This window comes from Mirounga leonina, unplaced genomic scaffold (assembly GCF_011800145.1).
Source record: "Mirounga leonina isolate KUSES-001 unplaced genomic scaffold, KU_Mleo_1.0 Mir_53, whole genome shotgun sequence".
Classification (NCBI taxonomy): domain Eukaryota; kingdom Metazoa; phylum Chordata; class Mammalia; order Carnivora; family Phocidae; genus Mirounga; species Mirounga leonina.
The window spans coordinates 64920570-64940974 of NW_023270807.1; the positions used below are offsets into that span (position 1 = coordinate 64920570).

At 35.0% G+C, this 20405-nt stretch overlaps 1 protein-coding gene and 1 pseudogene across 5 annotated transcripts in view; one reads left to right on the top strand and one right to left on the bottom strand.

The window, feature by feature from the left end:
- Positions 1–20405, top strand: part of CEP57L1 (centrosomal protein 57 like 1) — an 83175-nt gene that overhangs the window by 57316 nt on the left and 5454 nt on the right. For all 5 annotated transcript variants that reach the window (XR_004676738.1, XM_034991764.1, XM_034991767.1 and 2 more), the window contains 7 exons: positions 687–808; positions 9411–9527; positions 12944–13021; positions 14142–14231; positions 17376–17453; positions 17569–17813; positions 18819–18963. Coding sequence is in view for 4 of the 5 variants with exons in the window: in XM_034991764.1 (XP_034847655.1) it covers positions 687–808; positions 9411–9527; positions 12944–13021; positions 14142–14231; positions 17376–17453; positions 17569–17813; positions 18819–18963 (875 nt within the window). In the remaining variant the exon portion in view is untranslated. The remainder of the gene's footprint in view (positions 1–686; positions 809–9410; positions 9528–12943; positions 13022–14141; positions 14232–17375; positions 17454–17568; positions 17814–18818; positions 18964–20405) is intronic.
- LOC118001581 lies at positions 15557–16030 on the bottom strand (annotated as a pseudogene).

The following is a 20405-nucleotide window of genomic DNA, read 5'->3' on the forward strand; positions in this document are numbered from 1 at the left end:
CCGAAGGCCGACACTTAACGACTGAGCCACCCAGGCGCCCCTAGAACATAAGTTCTTTATATAATTTTTACTTCATAATGTATGGCTTTCTTTTTCCTTGTAGTACATTCACCCTCCCAAATAAGGTTCAAGTTTGTGTTTCAACTTATAAATAGAGTGAAGAAATGAGAAGATTTTTTTCTGAGAATATTGGAGAAAAGTGGTCTAAAGAACTGAGGAAAGTAAAAAACTAAAGAATTAGAAAGAGGCTGATTACTTCTTAGGAAATAACTATGCTGTCAGTAGTCAAGTGCAGAGGAAATGGGAATGGAAGATTGGATATACCTGAGTTTCCTGAAAGAGAAAAATATATTGATAGGAAAGAGACTTTAGGTCCTCTATTTTTTCAGATAATGTCATTTCCCAGGAACAGCCAAGATATTTATCATCCCACAAGTCACTGACTTCTTACTCTTTCAGAAGTTTGCCCTGTGGGTCTTTTAGGGGAAGACAATGTTAAACTAGTATTATGTAGTTAATGAGATATGCACAAAATATATGTCCACAACTCTTACAGAGTCAGTACTTAGAACTAAAGAATCCTTGAGCTTTTAGTTCTTGATTGAATTTATACAATGTTTCTTGTGATTACCAAATCTCTGATCTATGTGATAATCTAGACATTATTACTTTTTCTTTTTTCACAGATATTACTATACAGTTAAGCTCAGCTCAGTCTCGTTGTACTCTTCTAGAGAAGCAACTAGAATATACAAAGAGAATGGTTCTCAATGTAGAACGAGAGAAGAATATGATCCTAGAACAACAGGTAAACACATTTTCTATAGGAATATAATTTAATATGTTTTTGAAGAATATTTAATGTCATGGGAAAATTGTATCATAATCTTAAGTAGGATAGAAAGCTATATTGAGGAGATTTCCACTTACAGTGAAGTAGAGTAGGTCATTTGGACCAAGTTTTCTGTAGAAGAAAACAAGAAAAACTGGGCAGGATATTAAAGAGTAAGGAAGGGAGGAAGGAAAAAGGATAGAAAAGAAAGGAAGGGAGGGAGACAGGGAGGGAGGAAGAAAGGAAGAAAAGGGAAAAAAGACGTAAAGGCATTGGAGACTTAATGAAGTCGTGAAAATCACCAATTCAAAATCTGTCTGTGTACTTAAATCTGAAGAGGTTGGCCTCCAGAGAGGTTGATTTCAGGCCCCATCCTTCTTAGGAATTTCTGATTCCAGAAGAGTCCATTGAGAGGCTAAATAAAACTTTTTTTTTTTTTTTAAGATTTTGTTCATTTATTTGAAAGAGAGCAGAGAGAGAGAGAGAGCTCTCTCACATGAAGTGGGGAGGGGCAGAGGGAGAGGGAGAAGCAGACTCCCCACTGAGCAGGAGCGCGATGCGGGGCTTGATCCCAGGACCCTGAGATCATGACCTGAGTGGAAGGCTTGACTAACTGAGCCACCGAGGCACCCCTAATAATGCTTTTGAAAACTATGGGGCTTAAGAAATTGAAGTTAGATTCCAGGGCCTATCAAGAGTAGGAACCATAATAAATCTCTTGTGCTCTGAATGCTTTGTAAAGGTGAACAAGAAAGAAAACAACCCAACTTACAACTCTATGAGAGTAAATCTTAGTCCCTGAAATTGGATTAAAGGGATCCTGGATAGCTAATGTTCCTGGGGACCTCAAATTATTTCTATAAACATTTCTTTAACACAGTGAAAAACTTTCAATCAGACATAACCAGGCAGAAGGAGTTAAGACACTGTGAAAATTGCTTTCATTAGTGTTTTATAGTTTTCAGAGTACAGTTTTTTCACCTGTTTGTTTATTCCTAGGTATCTTATTGTTTTTGGTGCAATGGTAAATGGGATTGATTCCTTAATTTCTCTTTCTGCTACTGCTTCATTATTGATGTACAGAAGGTAACAGGGGTGCCTGGGTGGCTCAGTCGGTTGAGCATCCCGACTCTTGATCTCAGCTCAGGTCTTGATCTCAGAGCTGTGAGTTCAAGTCCCACATGGGGCTCCATGTTGGGCATGTAGCCTACTTAAATAAAAACATTTTTTAAAAAAAGAAAGAAATGCAACAGATTTCTGTACATTGATTTTGTATCCTGTGACTTCACTGAATTCATTTCTCAGTTCTACAGTTTTTTGGTGGAGTCTTTCAAGTTTTCTATATAGAGTATCATGTCATCTATAAATAGTGAAAGTTTTACCTCTTCCTTGCTGGAACACTGATGAAAGAAATTGAAGAAGACACAAAGAAATGGAAAAACAATCCATGTTCGTGGATTGGAAGAACAAATATTGTTAAGATGATTATACTACCCAGGCAATCTACACATTTAATGCAATCTCTTATCAAAATACCAACAGTATTTTTCACAGAGCTAGAACAAACAATCCTACAATGTGTATGGAACCACAGAAGACCCCGAATAGCCAAAGCAATCTTGAAAAGAAGAGAAAAGTTGGAGGCATCACAATTCTGGACTTCAAGTTGTGTTTCAAAGCTATAGTGATCAAAACAGTATGGCACTGGCACAAAAATAGACACATATCAATGGAACAGATTAGAAAACCCAGAAATGAACGCACAACTATATGGTCAATTAATCTTCGACAAAGCAGGAAAGACTATCCAACGAAAAAAAGACAGTCTCTTCAACAAATGTTGGGAAAACTGGAGAGCCATATGCAGAAGAATGAAACTGGACCACTCTTACACCAAACACAAAAATAAATTCACAATGGATTAAAGACCTAAATGTGAGACAGGAAACCATTAAAATCCTAGAGGAGAACACAGGCAATAACTTCTTTGACAATGGCCATAGCAACTTCTTTCTAGATATGTCTCCTGAGGCAGGGGAGACAAAAGCAAAAATAAACTATTGGAACTTCATCAAAATAAAAAGCTTCTGCACAGGAAAGGAAACAGTCAATGAAACTAAAAGGCAACCTACAGAATGAAAGAAAATATTTCCAAATGACATACCTGATAAAGGGTTAGTATCCAAAATAATATAAGGAACTTATAAAACTCAACACCCCCAAAACAAATAATCCAATTGAAAAATGGGTAGAAGACATGAGTAGACATTTTTTCCAAAGAAGACATCCTGATGGCCAACAGACACATGAAAAGATGCTCAACATCACTGATCATCAGGGACACACAAATCAAAACTACAATGAGATATCACCTCATACCTGTCAAAATGGCTAAAATTAACAACATAAGAAACAACAAGTGTTGGTAAGGATGGGGATGGAGAGAAAGGGGAACCCTTGTGCACTGTTGGTGGGAATACAAACTGGTGTAGCCACTGTGGAAATCAGTATAGAAGTTCCTCAAAAAGTTTAAAATAGAAGTACCCTACAATCCAGCAATCACACAACTAGGTATTTACACAAAGGATACAAAAATACCAATTCAAAGGGATACATGCACCCTGATGTTTATAGCAGCATTATCTATAATAGCCAAACTCTGGAAACAGCTCAAGTGTCCACTGACTAATGAATGGATAAAGATGATATATTCATTCTTTTTTATGGCCAAGTAAGTATACCATTACTTGGCCATAAAAAAGAATAAAATCTTGCCATTTGCAACAACATGGATGGAACTAGAGAGTATAATGCTAAGCAAAATAAGTCAGTCAGAACAACACAAATACCATATGTTTTCACTCATATGCGAAATTTAAGAGACAAGATCAAAGGGGAAAAAAAGAGAGAGAGAGACTAACAAATCAAGAAACAGACTCTTAACTGTAGAAAACAAACTGATGGTTACCAGAAGGGAGGTGGGTGGGGGGATGGATTAAATAGGTGTTGAGGATTGAGGAGTACATTTGTTGTGATGGGCACCAGGTGATGCATGGAACTGTTGAATCACTATTGTACACCTGAAACTAATGTTACACTGTATGTTAGCTGGAATTTAAATAAATTTTACTTAAGGAAAAAAGACACTATGAAAAGAAATAGCATACATAACAGACTATGTAAGCACTCTTACAAGTTAGTTCCAGCTGGGTGCTGGCCCTAAGAGACACAGACTTTAAAATAATTATGCTTGGGGCACCCGGGTGGCTCAGTTAGTAAGTGTCCAACTCTTTGTTTGAGCTCAGGTCATGATCTCAGGGTTATGAGATCTATCCCTTCATGGGGCTCCACGCTCAGCATAGAGTCTGCTTGAGATTCTCTCCTCTTCCCCCCACCCCACCTTCCACTTACTCATTCATTCTCTTTGTCTCTCGAATAAATAAATAAATAAATAATTTTTTTTTTTAGATTTTATTTATTTATTTGACAGAGAGAGACACAGCAAGAGAGGGAACACAGCAGGGGGAGTGAGAGAGGGAGAAGCAGGCTTCCCACGGAGCAGGGAGCCCAATGCGGGGCTCAATCCCAGGACCCTGGGATCATGACCTGAGCCAAAGGCAGACACTTAACGAATGATGCACCCAGGTGCCCCAATAAATAAAATCTTTAAAAATAAAATAAAATAATTTTGCTTGTTATAATCAAGGACATAAAAGACAGGATTGGCATTTTCAGGAAAGCATTGGAAACCATAAAATGGCAGAGCAGATTTGAGAAAGAACCAAATAAAAATTGTGGAACTGAAAAATACAGTACCTGAAATTTAGAACTGAATGGATGGATCTAACAGATTGGAAGAGATAATTAGTGAACTGGAAGGCAAAGTCATCCAAATCAGCAAAGAGGCAAAATGAAAGTAAATTCAGAAAAGAGAGCAAGAGGCATAAGTTAGAGTGAGAAGGTCAAACTTAAGTGTTATTGGAGTTCCATTAGGAAAGGTGAAAAAATGGGACAGAAGCAATATTTGAAGACATAGTGACTGAGAATTTTCCAAAATGGATTAAAAAATTCACACCACAGATTCAAGAAAACTAATTCCATAAAACCTATAAAACTAAATTAGGATAAATAAAAAGAAATATATACCTAGACACCTCATAATGAATAAGACAAGCATAAAATCTTAAAAGCTGGTGGGGAAAAAAAGATTACATTCAAAGGGACAACAATGAAAGTGACAGCTGACTTCTCAACTGAAAGTACTGAATTCAGAAGACAATGGATTGATATAGTTAAGTATTAAAAGAAAATACCTACCAATCTAAAAATCCTAAACCTGGGGAAAATATCCTTAAAAATAAAGATGAGGGGTGCCTGGGTGACTCAGTCAGTTAAGCGTCTGCCTTCAGCTCAGGTCATGATCCCAGGGTCCTGGAATCGAGTCCCGTAACTCCCTGCTCAGCGGGGAGTCTGCTTCTCCCTCTCCCTCTGCCCTGCCCCCCACTCTCTCTCTTTTGCACATGCGCACTCTCTCTCTCTCAAATAAATAAATAAAATCTTAAAAAAAAAAAAAGAAAGATTAAATAAAGACATTTAAAGACTAACAAAGACTGAGATCATTTGTTACCAGGAGATCCATTCTAAAAGAAATGCTAAAAGACATTATTCAGACAAAAGGAAAAGTATCTTAGATGGAAGGTCAGAGATGCAGGAAAGAAATAAGAGCAATGAAGATGGTGTGTGTGTGTATATATATATATGTCAATCTAAATGAGTATTGTATACAAAAATAGTAATGTTTTATGTGGTTTAAAGATATATAAAGGATTAAAATTAATGAGAACAATAGCTTATAAATTAGGAAGGGGTAAGTGTAGTTTAAAGTGTTATAAGGGGGCGCCTGAGTGGCTCAGTCGGTTAAGCGTCTGCCTTCGGCTCAGGTCATGATCCCAGGGTCCTGGGATCGAGTCCCGCATCAGGCTCCTTGCTCCGCGGGAAGCCTGCTTCTCCCTCTCCCACTCCCCCTGCTTGTGTTCCCTCTCTGACTGTGTCTCTCTCTGTCAAAAAAATAAATAAAATCTTTTAAAAAATAAAATAAAATAAAATAAAAAAATAAAGTGTTGTAAGGTTTTGGGGTACCTGACTGGCTCAGTTGGAAGAGAAGGCAATTCTTGGTTGTGAGTTTGAGCCCTATGTTGGGTGTAGAGATTACTTAAAAATAAATAAAAACTGAAAAAAATTACTAAGTGTTGTAAGGTTTTTGCATTGTTTTGGAAATGGTTAACAGTAACAATCAATACTGGATTTTAATGGGTCAAGTATTTAATAGGTTTTTCCAGGAACTATAAAAGTTGACTGCAAAATTTATATGGAAAAGCAAAGGTCCAAGAATAGCAAAACTATTCTGAAGAATAAGGTCCTGCTCTACTACATATTGAAACAAATTGTAACTCTATCAAAATTAACATATCTGTATGGATAGACAAGCAGAATAAAGGAATAGAATATACTCAGAAACAAACTCACTTACATGGAAATAATATACAACAAGGATGCCATTGCAGATCAGTGGGGAAAAGATAGACTTCAATAAATGGTTTTAGGAAAATTGCTTGGCTATGTGAGGAAAAAAGAATGAAATTGGATCCCAATCTTACATCATACACAAAAATCAATTCTAGGTGGGTTAAAGATTTACATGTAAAAGGCAAAACTTTGTAATTTTTAAAAGCAAATGCAGAACAATGTCTTGATGACCTTGGCGTGGAGAACAGTTTCTTAAACAAGATATAAAAAGTAACAAAACAGTAGAGAAATGGGCCCAGTTATGATGAGGCATTTTGCAGGAAAAAAGAAATCACAAATGATCATACATTTATAGAAGAATTATCATTCTCATTAGTAACTAGGAGAATGCAAATTAACAGCACAATAAGGTACTACTTCACATCCACCAGTTTGGAAAAAACGTATAAACCTGGTAATTCTGGGTTTTATAAATGAGGGTACAACAACCAGAAGAGCAACCACTTTATAAAGTTCATAAGATAAAATATAACTTACATTTTATCTTATAAAATAACCTAGACCTATCCTAGCTAAATATTGTAGATCAGTGACTTTTAACAGTTTTTTAAATGTTTTTTATTTAGGTATAGTTTACATATGGTGAAATGCAGAGATCTTAAGTGGAACGTTCAGTGATTATTGATAAATAAATATACTCATACAATCCATAGTATGGATCCAAATAACAGAAATTCTCTCATATCTCTGTCAAGATATTTCCTGCTCTCTCCCCACTTCCCGACAGGGCAACTACTATTCTGATTTATTTTACTTAGAGTTTTTCCCTGTCCTAGAATTGTATATATTTGGATCATAGAAAATGTACTCTCTTGTTTAGCATAAAGTTTTTTTAGATTAATCCATGTTGTATCAATAGTTTTTTTTACTTTTTATTGCTGTATATAATTTTATTATACAGATATGCCATGATTTGTTTATTTGTTTTTCATAAAATTAGTTGGGAAGAATCTTTCTTCTGTTTTCTGAAAGATTAGCATTATTTCTTCCTTAAGTGTGTGATAGAATTCAAATTTGATAGAAGCTATCTGGGACTGTAGTTTTCTCTGTGGACTGTTTTAGATTACGAATTCATTTTTTTTAACAGGTGTAGGCTACTTGGATTTTGTTTCTTTTTGTGTCTTTAGAGATGTCCCCCTTTCATTTCTGATACAGCTAATTTATAATTTTCCTCTTTTTAAAATTATTCCTCTATCACTTTTATCAATTTTATTGATTTTTTTTCAAAAAAGCACCTTTTTTATTTTTAAATTTTTTTATTATTTCCTACTTAATTTATTTCTACTTTATTATTTCTTTCCTTCTACTTAAAAAGGGTTTAATTTGCTTTTCTCCCCCTAGCTTTGTATGTTGGAAGTTCAGAGTATTGATGTTAAAACTTTTATTCTTTCTTTTAAATGTTGCATTTAATGATGAAAGCTATCAAGTTCCCTATAAACTGCTTTACCTGCATCCCACAGATTTTGATATTTTGTATTTTCATTATCTTTCAGCTAAAAATATTTTCTAACTTCTCTAGTGATTTCCTTTTAAATTCTATTGACTTTTCCTCGTCCTCTGTTACTTCTCTCCTCCTCTTCCTTCTTTTTAGTAGCTGCTGTACAGGTTAAAATATGTATTTTTAACTTACCCCATACCCTGCCATGAATTAGTATTAAAACATTTCAATATAATGTACCATCCTCACTATAGTATGCTTCCACTTGTCCCCCTTTGTGCTACAACTTCCATACATTTAATTCTGCATTGTTGTAAAACCCACAAGACATCATAATTATTTCTGCTTTAAAGGTTAATTATCCTTTAAAGAAAACTTAAATAAGATGAAATATGTATCTATTCCCATTTTTACCATTTCCAATGTTTCTTATTTCTTTGTGTAGATTTGATTTTATGTCTGGTGTCATTTCCTTCAGGCCAAAGTACTTCCTTTACAAGTATGCTGGGAATTCTCTTAGCATACATTTTTCTGGAAAAGTCCTTATTTCACCATTATTGGGGAAGGATATTTTCAATGCATATAAAATTCTGGTTGACAGGTTTTTTCTCTCAGCACATTAAAGATGTGGTCAAAGTTGTCTTCTGGATTTAATAGTTTCTAATGATAATTCTTATCTTCATTCTCCTGTGCATAACGTATCATCATTTCTCAGGCTGCTTTGAAGGTTTTCCCTTTATCACTGGTTTTCAACAATTTGATAATGTTGTGCCCAAATGTGAGGGTTTTTTTGTATTTATTCTGCCTTTTTAAAATTTATTATTATTATTCTTGAATCTGTCAGTTAATATTTTTCATCAAATTTGGAACATTTTTAGCCATTATCCTTCAAATAATTATTCTTGTCTGACCTCCCTCTTCTCTCCGTGTGTAACGCCATTTGAATGTCAGACCACAGGTCACCAAGACTGTTTATTGATTGTTTCAGTTTTTCATTTTTTAATAGAGTTTATTCTTTAGAGCAGTATTAAGTTTATAGAAAATTGAGCAGATAGTACAGAGAGTTCTCATATACTTCCTGCCCCCTCACAGTTGTCTCTATTATTAACACATTGCATTAGTGTGGTAATAAATACATTACAAAACTGTGTATAGATATGAAAATATATTTATAACTTTCCTTTTCTCCAGTTTCTCTGTATGCTTTATTCCTCTCATAGTTGCTTTTCTATGTTATAATTAGAGGATAAGACAGTGTGTAGGTTTGGTCACCTTACAAATAACAGTTTATTTAATACAGGCTTCACTGATGATGTTTTCTTTAGTAGAAATGTTATATAAACATGCATAGAAGAGTTTGTTCCATTGATAAATATAGCTCATCTTTTTTTATAATTTGATTTTCTTGTTTTTTATTCATAAGCCCCTAAAGCATATACATGTATATACATGTTTCTTATGACAGATTTATTGTGCTTTAATTCTCAGAAATTGTATTATTTTTGAGCATTGGCATCACTTGCCAAATTCAGGTTTTGTTTTTATCCTTTCCAGGCCCAGCTTCAAAGGGAAAAAGAACAAGATCATAGGAAGCTGCAAGCAAAACTTGAAAAACTTGATGTCTTAGAAAAAGAATGTTTTAAACTTACAACCACTCAGAAAACTGCTGAGGTAAGCTTTCACTTATTTTTTGAAGTGATGATGCCAGGAATAAATCTTTAGTGTTAAGCATTATTGGCCCTATATGTGAATATACAGTAAATCTGATTTATAAAACTTTTTTAACAGCTCTTAGTAATCCAGATATGAATTTCTGCCTATGGAGATTAAAATTAATGTATTCTGTCATGGCACGAATGAGCTTGCCTTTTGATGTAAAATTGTAATTTTGGATTCTTCTGAAATGGCAGAACATTTTCATTTATCAGATAATTTGCCTAAAGGAAATTGAAGATTGTCTTTCACCATTTGTAGTTAAGTCTATCCTCAGTCCTCCTGAAATGCCCTTTCCTTTTTCCAACCAAATTTTATCCATTTCATAGGACTTTCTCCAGGTCCTGCTTTCTCTATGAAGCCTTCCTTGAGTTCTCCAACACTCAGGGAGCTCTCCCTTTGTAATGGTACTGTCCTCAAATTCTGAACCATACCATGGATATAAGATAAAATACTTATATGTATAAGTATATACATGGTCTGAGTCAAATTATGCTCATTGTTTTGTTGTTTGTTTCATGTATGTTACTATTGTTTCCTTAAGTACAGTATAAGCTCTTAAATAACAAGGAACATATCTTATGTTTCTTTTTTTTTTTTCATTTTTTTACAAATTGAGATAAAATTGACATAGAACGTTGTATTAGTTTCAGGTGTACAACATAATGATTTGATATTTGTATTTTCTTGATATTTGTATATTTTACAAAATGATCACCACAGTAAGTCTAATTAATATCCATCGCCATATGTTGTTACACAATTGTTTTTCTTTTTTTTTAAGTTTTTATTTAAATTCCAGTTAGGGCACCTGGGTGGCTCAGTGGATTGAGTGTACAACTCTTGATTTCAGCTCAGGTCATGATCTCAGGGTCATATGATCGAGCCCTGTATTGGGCTCAGAGCTCAGTGGGGAGTCTGGTTGGAATTCTCTGTCTCTCTCTCCCTTCCCACCCCTCCCCCTGCTCTCACTCTCTCTCTCAAATAAATAAATCTTAAAAATAAATAGAGATTATGCTAAGTGAAATAAGTCAAGCAGAGAAAGTCAATTATCATATGGTTTCACTTATTTGTGGAACATAAGGAATAGCATGGAGGACATTAGGAGAAGGAAGGGAAAAATAAAGGGAGGGAATTAGAGGAGGAGACGAACCATGAGAGACTATGGACTCCGGGAAACAAACTGAGGGTTTTAGAGGGGGAAGGGGTGAGGGGGTGTGTTTGGCCCAGTTATGGGTATTAAGGAATTGCATGGAGCACTGGGTGTTTTACACAAACAATGAATCATGGAACACTACATCAAAAACTAACGATGTACTGTATGGTGACTAACATAACATACATACATACATACATACATAAATGAATAAATTCCAGTTAACATACAGTGTAATATTAGTCTCATGTGTATAATATAGTGATTCAAAGTTCCATGCATCATCTGGTGCTCATCACAACAAATGCACTCCTTAATCCCCATCACCTATTTAACTCATCCCCCCACCCGCCTCCCTTCTGGTAACCATCAGTTTTTTCTCTATAGTTAAGAGTCTGTTTCTTGATCTGTCTCTCTCTTTTTCCCCTTTGCTCATTTGTCTCTTAAATTCCACATATGAGTGAAATCATATGGTATTTGTGTTGCTCTGGCTGACTTATTTTGCTTAGCATTATACTCTCTAGTGAAATTTCAGCTTTTTCTGCCTTGCAAAGTAAGGTTGGAAGTCACCCATCTACTTTTCTGTCTTACAAAAATCGTTGCCACCTTTTCTCACATTACCTTCTAGTGTATTTGTCCTTTGGTATTTAAAACTTTCTTATTCTATCCATGTCATTGCAAATGGCAAGATTTCATTCTTTTTTATGGCCAAGTAATGGTTCATTGAATAAATAGATATATTTATATATATCTATATATTTTAAATATATTTATATATTTATATGTATGTATGTATATATCTACATACATATATACATACATACATATAAATATAATACATACATATAAATATATACATACATATATATACATACATATATATAAATATATCCATATACATGGATATATATATATACACACACATCTTTATCTGTTCATCAGTCGATGGACACTTGAGCTGTTTCCAGAGTTTGGCTATTGTAGATAATATTGCTATAAACATCAGGGTGCATGTATTCCTTTAAATTAGTATTTTTGTTTCCTTTGGGTAAATACCTAGTTGTGTGATTGCTGGATCGTAGGGTACTTCTATTTTAAACTTTTTGAAGAACTTCTGTACTGATATCCACAGTGGCTACACCAGTTTGTATTCCCACCAACAGTGCACAAGGGTTCCCCTTTCTCTCCATCCCCATCCTTACCAACACTTGTTGTTTCTCATGTTGTTGATTTTAGCCATTTTGACAGGTATGAAGTGATATCTCATTGTAGTTTGATTTGTGTGTTCCTGATGATCAGTGATGTTGAGCATCTTTTCATGTGTCTGTTGGCCATCAGGATGTCTTCTTTGGAAAAATGTCTACCCATGTCTTCTGCCCATTTTTCAATTGGATTATTTGTTTTGGGGGTGTTGAGTTTCATAAGTTCCTTATATTATTTTGGATACTAACCCTTTATCAGATATGTCATTTGGAAATATTTTCTTTCATTCTGTAGGTTGTCTTTTAGTTTTGTTGATTGTTTCCTTCACCGTGCAGAAGCTTTTTATTTTGATTTAGTCTATATCTCATGTTTCTTTTTTTTTTTTTTTAAGATTTTATTTATTTATTTGACAGAGAGAGACACAGAGAGAGGGAACACAAGCAGGGGTAGTGGGAGAGGGAGAAGCAGGCTTCCCGTGGAGCAAGGAGCCCAATGCAGGGCTCGATCCCAGGACCCTGAGATCATGACCTGAGCCGAAGGCAGACGCTTAACGACTGAGCCACCCATGCGCTCCTATATCTTATATTTCTAATATGTCTTCCTCTCCCTTCCCTCCTCCAACAGCTGTACCCTTAATAATATGCACACAGTAGACATTGTGATTTGTCTGTGTTTTGAATGAAACATTAAGACCCAAGACTATGATCATTTGACCTTCTAGATTTAATACCCCCCAAAATTTCATCATTACGGTTTTGTTGCTAGAAGTTAATAATGTCTTTGCATGCACATTCTTTGCTTTCCCTTTGTTCTTCTTATATGTAATAGCAGGTAAAGAAGCATAGGAAGAAAGCCAAGAAAAATTGTAGCATCTTTTGCCATTTCTTTTTCTTACTTTCTGCTTTAGCTTGCTGAACTACTAAGAATCAAGACTCGAAGACTCTGTGGAAAAAGAACAAAGACTATTTGGCTCTAGTTTTTATATAATAATCCCAGTTTTTTTGTTCTTTTGCAGGACAAGATTAAACATTTAGAGGAAAAACTTAAGGAAGAAGAACATCAGCGTAAGCTATTTCAAGACAAAGCATCTGAAGTAAATAGAGCATTATATCATTATCACAATAAACCATGTTTTTTTTTTTTTTAAAGATTTTATTTATTTATTTGACAGAGAGAGAGACAGCGAGAGCAGGAACACAAGCAGGGGGAGTGGGAGAGGGAGAAGCAGGCTTCCTGCCGAGCAGGGAGCCCGATGTGGGACTCTATCCCAGGACCCTGGGATCATGACCTGAGGCGAAGGCAGACGCTTAACGACTGAGCCACCCAGGCGCCCCAAACCATATATGTTTTATTATAATTTGTTTTCATTATCTGTAGGCTATATTTTAGACTATAATTTCTGCTTCCTAGCTTGTTAGTTTTGGTCCCTTTTTGCTATAATAATGAGATTCTCAATAAGTCAGCCAGTATATTTATATACTTGGATGCACTGCCAAAAGAAGTCTTGTAGTCTTTTGAAATTCTGACATATATGTATATGAAATAATTCCTGGTCTAGATTGTTTTCAGTTTGATTGATATGTATGTATTAAATAATGCATTCTCTTATAAACAGAAAATGATTGCAATTACCAATAGACTTAGTGGGGCTTTCACATACAAAAAACAGTATTTAGGGTTTTCTTTTTTTTAAGATTTTATGTATTTATTTCAGAGAGAGAGAGTGAGAGAGAGAGAGAACATGAGACATGGGAGGGAGGAGCAGACTCCCTGCTGAGCAGGGAGCCTGATGTGGGACTCGATCCCATGACCTTGGGATCATGACCTGAGCCGAAGGTAGACACTTAACCTTAACGGACTGAGCCACCCAGGCGCCCTGGGGTTTTCTTTTCTTCCTCAAAAAGCACTTTTTAAAAAAGATTTTGTTTATTTATCTTAGAGAGAGAGAGAGAGAGAGAGAGAGAGCATGAGTGGGGGGAGGGGACGGAGACAGAGAATCTCAAGCAGGCTCAGTACTGAGCACAGAGCCTGACATGGTGCTCGATATCATGACCCTGAGGATCATGACCTAAGCTGGGCACTCAACCAACTGAGCCACCCAGGGGCCCCAAGCATTTTTGTCTTCATAAACTGAGACCTGATTTCTTATTATAATGTTTTTGAAGAAGTTTATTAAAAATCAGTTGCATAAAGCTTTTTCTTTAATATTATAGCTTCAAACTGGACTTGAAATCAATAGAATTTTAATGTCTTCAGTATCAAATCCAAAACACTGCAAGGAGAAGAAGAAGAAGTCTTTGAAGGTATGCAGATACTTTATTCTTATTTGCTAATGCTTATTTCTTTACTCTTTTAATATTTATACCTATCCATTTCCAAAAAGAATTTAGAGAGATTTATAATAAAAGACATGCAATAATGCTATGAAATGCGGATAAAAACATAAGTTGAATGCTGATGGTTTTAGGTTTGAGGATAGAAAATTCCATAAAATCCAGGTTAAAGAAAGTATCAGCAGTTGAGCACAAAAACTAATTTTGAGTTTACTTGACAACCAAAGCAAAAAGGACCACATGACAATCAGTATATTTGTGAAATAACAATAAGCATGCCAATTTTTCTAGAAAGATAGACATTTTCCTAGTACTAAACTCTTTTTTTTTCGATTTGTGCAACTTTATTGCAAGAAAAATATATAAGTTATTAGCAGAGCTCTTAGTTGATCACTTATGCATTGACAACTTGCATCATTTGTACATTAAACAGTGTATTGAAGATAGATTAACTATGAGCTCCGAGCCTTCTAATAATTTAAATTTAAATGAAAATTAAAAAAATATTTGAGACCCTGTTTTGGAATGCAAAGGGTATTTGACTTCCAGTTTCCATTCTCTGTAGAACAAGAACATATCATTCCTTTATTAACATGCATAAAATACATCATAGATTCTGTTCTGCTGATGCTATAAATTAACACCAATTCTCCAGTCATATCAGTTATGAGCATAAAGTGTATCATATAACTCAGATCTCTCTCAGTGGAAGGCTTAAGAAAGAATGGATGCTTGAATAATGTTGCTTCCTTTGTTGTGACAACTGAGCATCCATCTCAGTCCCCGTCAGATGATTTCTTCAGCATGTTAGAGCAGTGAGGAATGGTTTTAGTCTCATAACCAAGTTAGAGTGAAGACATTGGCCACATAATACACATGCTCCATTTTTTAAAAAATTCTGAATCTTGGGGTGCCTGGGTGTCTCAGTCGGTTGAGCATCAGACTCTTGATTTCATCTCAGGTCGTGATCTTAGGGTCGTGGAATGGAGCCCCGCATTGGGTTCAGCGCTTGGTACAGTCTGCTTGAGATTCTCTCCCTCTCCCTCTGCACACCCCCCTCTAAAATAAATAAATAAATAAAATCTTTTTTAAAAATTCTGAATCTTGGGCAACTATACTTTTATAAATACCTTGTAGTTTTTAAAAGCAGTTATTGTCCAAAACTGGAAGAAGTTAAGTCTTTGTCAGATGAACATGTGAATGAATGGAGGGAAATAAACAAAAAATAAAATTTTATTTTAGTTTGATAAGGGAGCAGCAGTCTGGTAAGAAAATTAAAAAAGGAACAGTAATTTAAATTTTATTCCAGCTATAATGCAGGTTATTGTGACCTTACAGTAGCATCACATGACATACTTCTGAGTCCATTTCCAAGATACTCTGTTGTACTTATCTCTGTCTGTTTTACAGACCTGTGCAATCTCTGGCGCTAGGGGGTCGCATAGCAGTGAAAAAATGGATAAAAGAATTTTAGAAATAGTTAAAGCAACAGATCACTGTGATCTTAGAATATCAAGACAAATGCTACCATTACTGTTAATATTTGGCAGATAAATTCTTGTTGTAAATGCAGCCTCAGGTGGTTTGAAGTAGACTATATGAAAATGAATCGTCAAAAATAATACACCACCTTGATGTGGGCTGCCATTAGGTTCCATAATTGTGGCTTGCTAATGAAAGGTATCATCCCCAACTGGACTTGCAAAATATTGTGCTGGAGGGTTATGGGCCAAATCACTAAGTTCCTTTTTAATCCATTTCAGTGCCATGACCTGTCCTTTTCATTTGGCTCCTCACTCTCTCAGTGTGTGCTCAAAGGCTGCACAGGGAAGGACTGTCTCTTCGCCTCACACCAGCTCTGCCAAACACAGGCACAGAGGGTCAGGGCCTCCCTCAAGCTACCCCTAGTACTAAACTCTTATAGAAATGTATTCTGCAATATTTTATAAAAGAGACACTAAATGACACAACAGATGAAAACAACACAATAGATCCTAGAAGCAGTTTTTTATAACTTAAGGTTACCAGACCTTATCTGTTAGAATGACAGTAGTATTTATCTATCAGTTAGATCTTCGGAACACAGAAACTCCTTAGATCGGAAAAGTAGTAATTACACACAGTTGAAAACTTAAATACTATCAATAAATACAGTGAAAAGGGGCACCTGGGTGGCTCAGTTGTTAAGTGTCTGCCTTCGGCTCAGGTCATGATCCCAGGGTCCTTCCTGCTGAGCAGGAAGCCTGCTTCTCCCTCTCCCACTCCCCCTGCTTGTGTTCCCCCTCTCGCTTTGTCTCTCTCTGTCAAAAAAAAAAAAAAAAAAAGTGAAAAATCAGTAACAACAACTCTGCAGATCAAAATAAATCCAAATCTAAAGCAAGGCCTTTAAGTATTCATAAGTGGCATTATTCTTAAGACTGAGAAGAAAAAAGATACCTATATATCTTGCTACTTCTTCTGATAAAGAATGAAAGTACTTACATACTCATTTGGTCCAGCTCATCTTGCTTTACTATCAGTGATTAAGCTGTAGTACATCCATAATATGAAATACTACACAGAAATAAAAGAATGTGTTGGTATTTGCTGGATCCTGTTGAAGGAGATTTGGATTCATTTCATTTTTTACTATCACAAATAAAGCTGTTATGAACATTTGTGTGTAGGTTTTTGTGTGAACATTGGTTTTCATTTCCCTGGGATAAATGTCCAAGAGTGTAATTGCCGAATCATCATATGTACTTACCATATAAGTTCATGTTTAGTTTTACAAGAAACTGTCAAATTATTTTGTATTCCTACAAACCATGCATGAGTGATCTGGCTTCCCCACCTCTTTGCCAGCATTTGGTATTGTCACTGTTCTTTATTTTGGCCATTCGGATAGGTATATAGTGATATTTCATTGTAACTTGCATTTTCCTAATGGCTAATGATGTTGCAGATCTTTTTATGTGTTTATTGCCATCTATATGACCTCTTCAGTGAAATGTCTACCCACATTTTTTTTGCTTGTTTTCTAATCAGATTGTTTACTGTTGAATTTTGAGACTTCTTCATATCATAAATGTCTTTTAAAACAATTTTTGTTTACGTTTTTTGGTCAATATTTAGAAAACTAGATGTTTAAAGGGAGGACCACCTCAGCAAATTCATTCAGAGTTTGGATCACTGCCTGTTGTGGCTGAGAAGGTGAGAAAGGAAAAATGAAGATACTTGTTCAGACACACTCCTGCCTTGTTGTAAGTGCAATTTAAATGCCATGAGTCATTTGAAATTGTTCTTAGCTATTTCTTTTCCCCTAAAGTCCGCCAGTGCAAACTATCCCGTGAATGCAAGTATGCAAAGCGTCCTGCAGTTGATGCAACATTATGGGCCACATAACTGTCAGAAACTTACTGAAGTTACTGAGCCTCGATGTCTCTACAAGCCTACTAGAACAACTTCCCAGGGTAAAGCTGAACCTTCTGATTCAAAAAATTCCATTTCTATTGGTGACAATTTGTCTGAACTTTTGATGGCAATGCAGGATGAGCTGGACCAAATGAGTATGTAAGTATTTTCATTCTTTATCAGAACTAGTAAGATATATAGGTATCTTTTTTTCTTCTGTCTTAAGAACAATGCCACTCATGAATTCTTAAAGGCCTTGCTTAGATTTGGATTTATTTTGATCTGCAGAGTTGTTTTCACTGATATTTCACTGTATTTATTGATAGTATTTAAGTTTTCAACTGTGTGTAATTACTACTTTTCCGATCTAAGGAGTTTCTGTGCTCCCAAGATCTAACCTGATAGACAAATACTACTGTCATTCTAACAGATATAGTCTGGTGACCTTAAATTATAACTCACAAATGCCTTTATAAGAAAGATTCTCCTTTTGTTTTTTATAATCTTTTTAATTAAGTGAAATTTCATTAGACAAGTAGGAAATTCTTTGTTTTAAACTCTGGCTGGTCTGCATTATAAGTTTTGAAGCATCCATAGTAAATAAGATTCTGAGTGGGATACATATTTTAAGCCCCAAGTTTAAACATATATTCAACAAAAATTCCAGAAAATATGAGATTTGGGTAGCCAACTAGTTGAACTAGGACATCTGTAGAAGATATAGCTGGTACTCTTAACAGTATTCCTTAAAGTGGGCTATCACCAAATAGAGATTTCTTGGGCAAATATTTTTATAGGTGCAGTTCTTCCCAAACACCCTATATTAAGAATTCCAAAGTTGGAACTAAAGAGTCCTTTAATGCTTTTAGCTAAGGACATCAGAATATTTTATTACATTTAGCTATGAACATCAAGAATTCAGACTTTATTTTAAGGTGTTTTAAGACCCTAAGTCTAAGTTATTTCTAAATTTATCTAATCTCAAATCATAAGAGCCTTTTATATTTACCATAGATTAATTAGATAACTGTACATAAAGAGACTGTCTTTGAAAATTAGTATTTAAGTGACAAAAATTTATGATTGAACAGAATATTATTTAATTCTATCAAAGATATATAGTATAAACCATAACAGTGCTTGATATTTGCTTTTCTTTCATAGGGAGCATGAAGAACTACTGAATCAAATGAAGGAAACTGAAAGTCATTTGGTCTGTGAAGACATAGAATGTGAACTAGAACATTTAGTCAAGAAAATGGAAATTAAAGGAGAACAAATTTCCAAACTGTTGAAGCATCAAGACAATGTAAGAAGGTTTTAGTAAAAGATTTTAATAAAAAGATATATCTGGAGTCAGTGTTATATCTCTGTATGATCTTTCAAATTTAAGGTCTGTATGTGTGGCTTAGTGAAAAGATGACAGGAGTCCCTTAGGCCTGTTAAAGAGCCATCTGTCCCACTGGAATAACATTGCCTCCTACATAACTCTCCAAGATAATGTAAAGTAAGAGGAACAAGAAAGTTTAGTTATGTATTCGGAAATGGCCTTGGGAAAATTTTGAGGTAGACAGCCCTCCTGGTTACCCTTTTAACATTCTTTCCCTTTATCTCTCCCACCCCTAATCCTTTAATGAAGTCGCTTATGTTGACAGGCCTCTACTTCAGTACCATACATAAACCTGGCTCCTCAAGCAGTACTGTAATGCTAAAACTACTATTTCTACTTTCCCAGAACAAGCTATGCTGTGTTCTATTCCCTGGGGACCTGTGCTTAGCTGGCTATAGTGTGGTGGTAAGGGGGACTCTCTCGTTGCTTGTGAATTCTTAATAACTAAGAATCACATAACAATTTTGATATTTTAACAGAAGAATCATGGAATATTATAATATTTTATTCCAAGACAATGATTCCATAGGTTGAATTATTAGCACTATTAGACTGCTAGAGCAGAAGGCAGAGGGAGTCTTTCCAGGAACCTTCAAATCACATCATGTAGCTATCTGCCTATGGAATAATCAGCATTCATATAAGTTGGTGATATATTAACCTCACAATAAAGCCTTCCCCACTTTTATAGGAAAGTAATAAAGGATTCAGAATTTTACTGCCTTTATTCTTCTGTGACCAATAAAGAGAAAAAGAGGAAATGAAACTTTTGAAGCAAATATTTTCACTTTACTGGCTTTTAAGGCTCTAGTAAGTAAATTTTTTTGTATGATTGTGTTAGGGTGAAGATTATACACTTATACACTTTCTTAGAATTGCATAGGAGAAATTTGAAGGGAATAGAGAAATTTTCAGCCATATTTTTAATGCACATAAATTATATTTTGAAAAATATTATTTATGTTCTATAATAGCCATAGCAGTATAAATTTTCAAGCATTTTATCATGATAAATTTAATCTCTGCAATTAAAATGGCCTTGGACAAATACCAGGTTCTTAGCCAATGTCTGAATCAACTCTACAAATTAGGCCTATGCATAAGTGAAATAGACTAAGTAATGGACTAAGCTTGGCAGAAATGGGTTTTGGCAAGTTGACAGGTTTTATTTTGTTTAATTCTTTCTACCCAACTGTTATCAGATACTACTGAATGAAACTTTTTCTTTTTGTACTGGCATTCAGTAGTACTTTAAATTCAGGAATACTTTTCAGTAAAATATATATATACACATTCACCTCTATAAATTCATTGCTCATTCCTAGCACCAGATCTTTGCTTTTCTGTTAATACCACCTGAA